The 10577-nt window shown below is 43.5% G+C and overlaps 1 protein-coding gene across 8 annotated transcripts in view; it reads right to left on the minus strand.

Annotated features, from left to right (window-relative positions):
• LOC123989309 (rho guanine nucleotide exchange factor 28-like) overlaps positions 1 to 10577 on the minus strand; it is a 129068-nt gene that overhangs the window by 103755 nt on the left and 14736 nt on the right. For all 8 annotated transcript variants that reach the window (XM_046290232.1, XM_046290228.1, XM_046290233.1 and 5 more), the window contains exons 3-4: positions 4879 to 5035; positions 4053 to 4469 (exon numbers count right to left, since the gene is read on the minus strand). In XM_046290232.1, coding sequence (XP_046146188.1) covers positions 4053 to 4469; positions 4879 to 5035 — 574 coding nt within the window. The remainder of the gene's footprint in view (positions 1 to 4052; positions 4470 to 4878; positions 5036 to 10577) is intronic.

The following is a 10577-nucleotide window of genomic DNA, read 5'->3' on the forward strand; positions in this document are numbered from 1 at the left end:
ACAACAACACAGAGTTACACATGGAATAAACAAGCGTACAGTCAATAATGCAATGAAAAAAAATGTCTATATACAGTGTGTGCAAATGGCATGAGGAGGTAAGGCAATAAATAGGCCACAGTAGCAAAGTAATAACAATTTAGCAGATTAACACTGGAATGATAGATGAGCAGATGATGATGAGCAGATGATGGTTTGTAAGTAGTGATACTGGTGTGCAAAGGAGCAGCAAAGTAAATAAAAAACAATATGGGGATGAGGTAGGTAGATTGGGTGGGCTATTTACAGATGGGCTATGTACAGCTGCAGCGATCGTTTAGCTGCTCGGTGTCACGCCCTGGTCGAAGTATGTATGTTTGTCTTCATTTATTTGGTCAGGCCAGGATGTGACATGGGTTTATTTTGTGGTGTGTTTTTGTATAGGGGTTTTAGTAGGTATTGGGATTGTGGCTGAGTAGGGTTGTCTAGGAAAGTCTATGGTTGCCTTGAGGCGGTTCTTAATCAGAGGCAGGTGATTTTCGTTGTCTCTGATTGGGATCCATATTTAGGCAGCCATATTCTTTGAGTGTTTCATGGGTGATTGTTCCTGTCTTTGTGTTTGTTGTCACAAGATAGGCTGTATAGGTTTTCACGTTCCGTTTGTTGTTTTGTATATTTGGTTATTTCAAGTATAGTTCATTTTGTCATTAAAGAACATGAGTAACCACCACGCTGCATTTTGGTCCGATCCTTGCTACACCTCTTCGTCAGAGGAGGAGATAGAAGAAAGCCGTTACACTCGGATTGCTGATGTTTAAATTTAGTGAGGAAATGTAAGTCTCCAGCTTCAGCAATTTTTGCAATCGTTCCAGTCACTGGCAGCAGAGAACTGGAAGGAAAGGCGGCCAAAGGAGGTGTTGGCTTTGGGGATGACCAGTGAGATATACTGCTGGAGCGCGTGCTACGGGTGGGTGTTGTTATCGTGACCAGTGATCTGAGGTATGGCGGTGCATTACCTAACATAGACTTATAGATGACCTGGAGCCAGTGGGTCTGGCGACAAATATGTAGCTAGGGCCAGCCGACTCGAGCATACAGGTCGCAGTGGTGGGTGGTATAAGGTGCTTTGGTAACAAAACGGATGGCACTGTGATTGATAGACTGCATGCAATTTGCTGAGTAGAGTATTGGAAGATATTTTGTAGATGACATCGCCGAAGTCGAGGATGGGAAGGACAGTCAGTTTTACTAGGGTAAGTTTGGCGGCGTGAGTGAAGGAGGCTTTTTTGCGAAATAGAAGGCCAATTCTAGATTTGATTTTGGATTGGAGATGTTTGATATGAGTCTGGAAGGAGAGTTTACAGTCTAGCCAGACACCTAGGTATTTGTAGTTGTCCATGTATTCTAGGTCAGAACCATCCAGAGTAGTGATGCTCGTCGGGCGGGCGGGTGCGGGCAGCATACGGTTGAAAAGCATGCATTTGGTTTTGCTAGTGTTTAAGAGCAGTTGGAGGCATCAGAAGGAGTGTTGTATGGCATTGAAGCCTGTTTGAATGTTAGTTAACAGTGTCCAAAGAAGGGCCAGATGTATACGGAATGGTGTTGTCTGTGTAGAGGTGGATCAGGGAATCACCCGCAGCAAGAGCGACATCGTTGATCTATACAGAGAAAAGAGTCGGCCCGATAATTGATCCCTGTGGTACCCCCATAGAGACTGCCAAAGATCCGGACAACATGCCCTCCAATTTTACACACTGAACTCTGTCTGCGAAGTAGTTGGTGAACCAGGTGAGGCAGTCATTTGAGAAACCAAGGCTATTGAGTCTGCCGATAAGAATACGGTGATTGACAGAGTCGAAAGCCTTGGCCAGGTCGATGAAGATGGCTGCACAGTACTGTCTTTTATCGATGACAGTCATGATATTGTTTAGTACCTTGAGCGTGGCTGAGGTGCACCCGTGACCAGCTCGGAAACCGTATTGCACAGCAGAGAAGGTACGGTGGGATTCGAGAAGGTCAGTCATCTGTTTATTAACTTGGCTTTCAGAAACTTTAGACAGGCAGGGCAGATCCATGGCTTCTGTTTGAGATGTATACGTACAGTATGATCACTGTCGATGCACTTACTAATAAAGCCAGTGACTGATGTGGTAAACTCCTCAATGCCATCGGATGAATCCCGGAACATATTCCAGTCTTTGCTAGCAAAACAGTCCTGTAGCTTAGTCACTGGTACGCCCTATTTGAGTTTTTGCTTGTAAGCAGTAATCAGGAGGATAAAGTTATGGTTAGATTTGCCAAATGGAGGCAAGGGAGAGCTTTGTATGTGTTTCTGTGTGTAGAGTAAAGGTGATCGAGAATTGTTTTCTCTCTAGTTGCGCAGGTGACATGCTGGTAGAAACTAGGTCAAACAGATTTAAGTTTTCCTGCATTAAAATCAACAGTCACTAGGAGCTCTGTTTTTGGATGAGTATTTTCTTGTTGGCTTATGGCCTTATACAGCTCGTTGAGTGTGGTCTTAGTGCCAGCATCGGTATACCTCATATCTACACATTCCATTGCTTCACATTAGCTACCGACAGAATACAGTACATGTCACTCTCTGAAATGCAGGGATATTTCTGCCATTGAGATCCTTGGGCGGGCCGGGTAAAGTTTATATATATATGTATGTATATACATTATATACATTTTGGGATGGAATAACACTTTGTATAAATGTAAATGACTAAAGCCAGATATAAAGTATGTAGAAAAAGATAGTGGCATATTTTTGTTATAATATAATCTTTGACAACCAACAATAACCAAAATAAAATATAGACAGTCAGAGAGAATTGAAAATTCTCCAAACAATTAATATAGCAGTATTGATTTTGTTATTTAAGCTAAAATACACCACATTAGCCATGGTGAAATGCATAGAATTGAAGGGAATGAAATTTAAAACCAACATTTTCTCTCAGAATTGTAGAATTGCAGGAAATGTCATGCCCTGATCTATTTCACCTGTTCATGTGATTGTCTCCACCCCCTCCAGGTGTCGTTTTTTCCCCCCGGTGTATTTATCCCTGTGTTTCCTGTCTCTCTGTGCCAGTTCGTCTTGTATGTTTAGTCAAGTCAACCAGCGTGTTTTTCCTTTACTCCTTGTTGCTATTCTCCTTTTTCTAGTCCTCCCGGTTTTGACCATTGCCTGTTTCTGGACTCTGTACCCACCTGCCTGACCATTCTGTCTTCCTTGACCACGCGGCTAACTGTCACTCTGTACCTCCTGAACTTTGATCTGGTTTTGACCTTTTGCCTGTCCACGACCATTCTCTTGCCTAGTCCTTTTGGACTATTAAACATTGTATGACTCCAACCATCTGCCTCCTGTGTCTGCATCTGCCTCTCACCTTGAGCCTTGATAGGAAATTGGCTTAATAATGCAAACATTTCTCTACACCACCAAGATGGGGGCCATTTCGTAGCACCCATTGCCATGCCCCCTGCCACCCACCACCTAAGCCCCTTTTTGACCCAGAAAAAAACCTGAAATGTAATGACTGTAAAGTATTGTAAATCATCTGAATAGGTTTCCTTTAAAGTGTTTGTTAACCTAACATAGCAGGCGTAAAATAAACTAGATCCCCGAAAACTGGTCTTGACGAGAAGACGAAAAAGCACAGGCTCACTTCCCATTTCCCCTTAAAACCGGAACATCCGGCACAGGCTAGGTAAGCCTACACAGTAACTATCATCAATCGTTGTTTCAATTGTAGAAAATAACACATTGATTTTTCTTTCTGATCATGGATAACTGTCTCGGGTCATTTCTTCCTTGCCTGTTACTAATTGTAATCTCTATGACATAGGTCTAGAAATGTGTACAGAATGTCTCAAGTTCTAAGGTATCGGAAATCATCTGGGAAGCTAGTACAGTACACTTGCTGAAACTGCTCCAAAACAAGCGGTTTATGGTCAGATTCCCTACCAACCACAACTCACGTACCCCACTACACTAGTCATAGGGCTATTCCACAGCAGCACTGGAAAAGCCCTACGTAAAAAGCCCAAGTAGTATGGTTGGTTACCTTCTCTAGGTTGGCTGGCCTTGCCGCTCCACTCCAGAGGGTAGTTCAGGTTAGCCACGGCCTGGGTTATCCTCTCATCCATCTCCCTGAGATGACACTCTATCTGTGGATCAGGTCTGGGTCTCCCACCTCTAACCCCCACCTCCTCCTGGTCTGTCTGCCCCAGAGAGTGCTCCTTTCCTGGACCAGCGCTCATGTCACCCTCCATGTCCCCCTCCCCTGGAGCTGCTGAGACCCTTCTCAGAACCTCCAGGTGGCTCTGGGGACTCAAAGAGTCGCTGTTGGCTAGCAGGTACTCGGCCACTTCCTGTGGCAAATCACAGACGTACCTCAGGGAGGCCCCGCCTCCACAAGGCTTGGCTCCGTCCTCTGTGTGACGATACACTGTGACAGAGGCGGTCTCTTGGAGGTCGTGACCTGTGGAGGAGAGGAGACGAACAGATGACTGAGGATCAAATATGACAATAAGTGCTAACTCCCGATGAGACTGACACAAGTCCTTCTGACATTGACACACTCCTAATATGGACACTGTGCAGCAATAACAGTTTTCTGCTCCCAAACATGATTTCTATTGAAGCTTGTGACACAGCAACATGGATGGTCCTAATTAGGTTAGGCAAACTGCTGCTGCTATCTACTGATTTATTACAATCTCTGTTATGTTGACCTGAACTTAAAAGAGCAAAAGAGGAACTAATGATGGAACTGGAAGTTAGTGACCCTGTATTAAACTAAGGGTTCTGTTCTAACCTCAGTCAGTAGCTCTGTGTGAGACAGTTAGACTGATCTGGGACCAGTGGACACTATAAACGGTGGGACTCACCAGGAACTGTGAAGCAAAGAGACTCTCCATCCTCCGCTCTCTTAACTACAGCAACATGGGCTAGTCTGGAACCTTCTAGAACCACATAGAACTCTGTCTGTTCTGGTTCCTTGTCCAGATCTGTAACCTGTAACACAGCACGGACCTCCACCTGGCCCTAGAGAGAGAGAGAGAGAGAGAGGGAAACAGGGTTTAACTGTGTGAAATCATTCATTGGTTTTCTAACAAGAGAGAAGAACAAAGTAAAGGAGAAGAAGATGGACAACACATCCAACACATCCAATCAACACATTCCTGTGACTGTTCTTCAAGGCCACCATTCATAACCTACTTACTACTACCTCCCCTCGCTGAACAGCCATAATAATGCAACGCTGGAGAATTCAAGCAAAAGGATTAAACACTTTCTCTTGCTTGTTGAGAAAATGTGTGTCTGAAAGGTTCTTTTCTACTCTTCCTCACGCTAAAGCCTTTTGATTATTTTCACTCGTTTTCAGACGTTTCCTCCATTTCCTGGATTCTGAGAGGCCCTTCAGAGCTAATGATGGAGGAAGAGAGGAATAGAGAGAGGAATAGAGAGAGGGAGAGAGAGAGGGAGAGAGAGATACACCCTCCTCCATCTTTGTGACTGTGGGAATGCTCCGCTCCTCCACCCATATTTCACCCAGCAGAGCAAACTGCCTCTTCAGCTATAACACAAAGACAAGTTATCCCTCGCTTTCTCTCTTCTTCATCCTTAACTCTCCCCCTCTCTTGACAAATCTCTGTTGATTTATTCTTCTGTCTTTCACCCTCATTTTTCCCACACTTTCTCCATCTCTCACTTTCTCACCCCTCTCTCACTCTACCCATCTTGCTCTTTTGATCACACTCTCTCTCTCCTCTCTCTCCCTCCTTCCTAGCTCTCTCTCCCTCCTTCCTAGCTCTCTCTCCTGCCTTCCTAGTTCTCTCTCCCTCCTTCCTAGCTCTCTCTCCCTCCTTCCTCGCTCTCTCTCCCTCCTTCCTAGCTCTCTCTCCCTCCTTCCTAGCTCTCTCTCTCCCTCCTTCCTAGCTCTTTCTCCCTCCTTTCTAGCTCTCTCTCCCTCCTTCCTAGCTCTCTCTCCCTCCTTCCTAGCTCTCTCTCTCCTCTCTCTCCCTCCTTCCTAGATCTCTCTCCCTCCTTCCTAGATCTCTCTCCCTCCTTCCTAGCTCTTTCTCCCTCCTTCCTAGCTCTCTCTCCCTCCTTCCTAGCTCTCTCTCCCTCCTTCCTAGCTCTCTCTCCTTCCTAGCTCTCTCCCTCCTTCCTAGCTCTCTCTCCCTCCTTCCTAGCTCTCTCTCCCTCCTTCCTAGATCTCCTCCCTCCTTCCTAGCTCTCCCTCCTTCCTAGCTCTCTCTCCCTCCTTCCTAGCTCTCGCTCCCTTCCTAGCTCTCGCTCCCTCCTTCCTAGCTCTCTCGCCCTCCTTCCTAGCTCTCTCCCTCCTTCCTAGCTCTCTCTCCCTCCTTCCTAGCTCTCTCTCCCTCCTTCCTAGCTCTCTCTCCCTCCTTCCTAGCTCTCTTGCCCTCCTTCACGTGGAGGATTTTGTTTCCTTCCATAATTAGTATCGGTGGAGGTGGAGGCCTCTCTCTGAAGACGAGAAGGGTGGGATACAAATTACAGCTGTAACCTGATACCCACATGAAAGACGCCACAGAGCTTTGGTGATCTTTGACAATACTTTCCCACAGAACACACATCATTATGAAGAACAACAACATAGGCCTGGCTGGCTATAAGGTTAGAGCTATTTCACTGCTCACTGACCGCCAGATAGAGGCTATTGAACCAAGGAAAATGACCCATGAACAATAAAAATGTCATGGATCAATAAGAAAACCAAGGCAAGCACACTTTAATATTTCCGAATGGCTGTTTTTGCATGGCTGTTTTCCTTGAGTAATAATCTGTCTATGAAGGAGGAATCACAATGAACTCCACCATAAAATGGGAAATACCCCAAGCACAAATGACAGCGGAAAACAAAACAAAACACAGACGTTAGTCATCAAATCAAAATCTGATATCTTATCCACTTACACAATATATACACAAAAGTATGTGGACACCCCTTCAAATTAGTGCATTCGGCTATTTCAGGCATACCCGTTGCTGACAGGTGTATAAAATCAAGCGCACAGCCATGCAATTGCTATAGGCAAACATTGGCAGTAGAATGGTCCGTTTTGAAGCATTTATTTGGGCAGAAATGTCTGAGGCTGGTAACTCTAATGAACTTATCCTCTGCAGCAGAGGTAACTCTACGTCTTCATTTCCTGTGACAGTCCTTTAAGGCATTTGAGGCTTTCTGCGACTGTACTTGAAGAAAATGTCAAAGTTCTTGAAATGTTCCGTGATTAACTGTCATTTCACTTTGCTTATTTGAGCTGTTCTTGACATAATATGGGCTTGGTCTTTTACCAAATAGGGCTGTCTTCTGTATATCACCCCTACCTTGTCACAACACAACTGACTGGTTCAAAACATTAAGAACAAAAGAAATCACACAAATTAACTTATAACAAGGCACACCTGTTAATTGAAATGCATTCCAGGTGACTAAACTCATGAAGCTGGCTGAGAGAATGCCAAGAGTGTGCAAAGCTGTCATCAAGGCAAACATATTTGGTTACTACATGATTCCACATATGTTATTTCATAGTTTTTATGTCTTCACTATTATTCTACAATGTAGAAAATAGTTTTAAAAAATATAAAAAACCCTGGAATGAGAAGGTGTGTCCAAACCTTTGACTGGTACTGTATTTTTGGTAATGTAGTGTATGTTATCAACAGTAAGATAGACACTAACCACTTCAGCATAACCACCCAACACTAAATCTATTGAATGGGAACAAGGAAGAGGAAGGCAATATAAAGGAGTGTTTGAGAGGTAGAAAACCAGTGTATTGACCTGCAACTGATAAGAACAAGATAACCCCTCTTTCTCATTTAGTTTGATAAGACCAGATTCACAAGGTGTTCAGACACTGTGTACTTATTAAGGTCTGAGGGACAGAAGACAGTGAGGGTAGGGTGTGTGTGTGTGTGTGTGTGTGTGTGTGTGTGTGTGTGTGTGTGTGTGTGTGTGTGTGTGTGTGTGTGTGTGTGTGTGTGTGTGTGTGTGTGTGTGTGTGTGTGTGTGTGTGTGTGTGTGTGTGTGTGTGTGTGTGTGCGAGAGAGAGTTGTGTGTAAGTGAGAGAGAGAGAGAGAGAGAGAGAGAGAGAGAGAGAGAGAGAGAGAGAGTGTGTGTTTGTGTGAGAGAGAGAGAGAGTGTGTGTTTGTGTGAGAGAGAGAGAGAGTGTGTGTTTGTGTGTGTGAAAGGGTGGCAGACTGATGTCTCAGCGTTGATCCATGGCCTTTGCTCTGCTCCAGCCTTCCAGGCCTGCCACATCATTAAGCTGTGACGCTGTGACACAGTCGGATCGAGTGACACTGAATTATTACCGGTGAACTCACCTCCACTCCCTGGAAGGTGCGAGGGTTTAGACCCAAACGGGATCATTATGGAAAACGATGATGGTGGGGACTGAACCCCCCAAAAATGGTCACTTCATACTGAAGATCTAATCCAATCAAATCACATGTTATTTGTTACATGCTTGGTAAACAACAGGTGGAGACTAACAGTGAAATGCTACTTATAGGCCCTGACCAACAATGCAGAGAGAAAAACAATAGAAAAATAATAACAAGAGGAATAAATACACAATGAGTAATGATAACTTGCCTATATACACGTGGTACCAGGACAAAGTCAATGTGCATGTAGGTAGGGGTAAAGTGACTAGGCAGCAGAATAGATAATAGACAGTAACGGCATATGTGATAAGTAAAAATAGGTCATGCAAAAACAGCCAATGCAGATATGGCTTAGCAGTCTTATGGCTTGGGGGTAGAAGTTATTATGTTAACTATTTAACTAACTATTTAGCAGTCTTATGGCTTGGGGGTAGAAGTTATTATGTTAACTATTTAACTAACTATTTAGCAGTCTTATGGCTTGGGGGTAGAAGTTATTATGTTAACTATTTAACTAACTATTTAGCAGTCTTATGGCTTGGGGGTAGAAGTTATTATGTTAACTATTTAACTAACTATTTAGCAGTCTTATGGCTTGGGGGTAGAAGTTATTATGTTAACTATTTAACTAACTATTTAGCAGTCTTATGGCTTGGGGTAGAAGTTATTATGTTAACTATTTAACTAACTATTTAGCAGTCTTATGGCTTGGGGTAGAAGTTATTATGTTAACTATTTAACTAACTATTTAGCAGTCTTATGGCTTGGGGGTAGAAGTTATTATGTTCACTATGTAAGTCGCTCTGGATAAGAGCGTCTGCTAAATGACTTAAATGTAAATGTAAATTTAACTAACTATTTAGCAGTCTTATGGCTTGGGGTAGAAGCTGTTATGTTAACTATTTAACTAACTATTTAGCAGTCTTATGGCTTGGGGTAGAAGCTATTATGTTAACTATTTAAGTAACTATTTAGCAGTCTTATGGCTTGGGGTAGAAGTTATTATACTAACTATTTAGCAGTCTTATGGCTTGGGGTAGAAGCTATTATATTAACTATTTAACTAACTATTTAGCAGTCTTATGGCTTGGGGTAGAAGCTATTATGTTAACTATTTAACTAACTATTTAGTAGTCTTATGGCTTGGGGTAGAAGCTATTATGTTAACTATTTAACTAACTATTTAGCAGTCTTATGGCTTGGGGTAGAAGTTATTATGTTAACTATTTAACTAACTATTTAGCAGTCTTATGGCTTGGGTAGAAGCTGTTATGTTAACTATTTAACTAACTATTTAGCAGTCTTATGGCTTGGGGTAGAAGCTGTTATGTTAACTATTTAACTAACTATTTAGCAGTCTTATGGCTTGGGTAGAAGCTGTTATGTTAACTATTTAACTAACTATTTAGCAGTCTTATGGCTTGGGGTAGAAGCTGTTCATTTACACCCAAGTAGAAGCTTGGGGGTAAATGCTGAATGAAGATTGTTTCTCTGTCAGCCTTCCTCATTTAGCCTATTTTGGGGAGGCAAAACAAAGCCCTTAACCAACCTGCCATCTAACTAACATGGCTTGAATCTTCACCATGCTCTCATGATGGTGATGAAAACAACAACAGCAAGGTCACACCAACCCATCCATGGTTTCTAGGAGACCAGGAACCATCTCCCTCCTGAGGGATCACAAGCACACACACAGGTGACGTCTACAGTAGGAAGCCAGCCCTGATCTAGCCTACTGCAGCAACAACAACAACAAGCGTAAAGCTCAACAACAGTTGGCCTGAATACATGAAGTAGCCAAGTAGCCTCAAAACAAGAATGATACGAAAAACAGAAGCGGCATCTGATATGCTGGCAAGACTCAACTACACACACTACACACACACGCGCACACGCACACGCACACTACACACTCACACGCACACACTACACACACACACACGCACACTACACACTCACACGCACACACTACACACACACACGCACACGACACACGCACACACACACGCACACGCACACGCACACGCACACACACACACACACACACACACACACACACACACACACACACACACACACACACACAAGCACACTTCCGCCAAGTCTAATTTCTACGGTCTTTGAATAATGTACAAGAACAACTGGTGGAACTGTGTTCTACTGA

Source organism: Oncorhynchus gorbuscha, linkage group LG11 (assembly GCF_021184085.1).
Source record: "Oncorhynchus gorbuscha isolate QuinsamMale2020 ecotype Even-year linkage group LG11, OgorEven_v1.0, whole genome shotgun sequence".
Classification (NCBI taxonomy): Eukaryota; Metazoa; Chordata; class Actinopteri; order Salmoniformes; family Salmonidae; genus Oncorhynchus; species Oncorhynchus gorbuscha.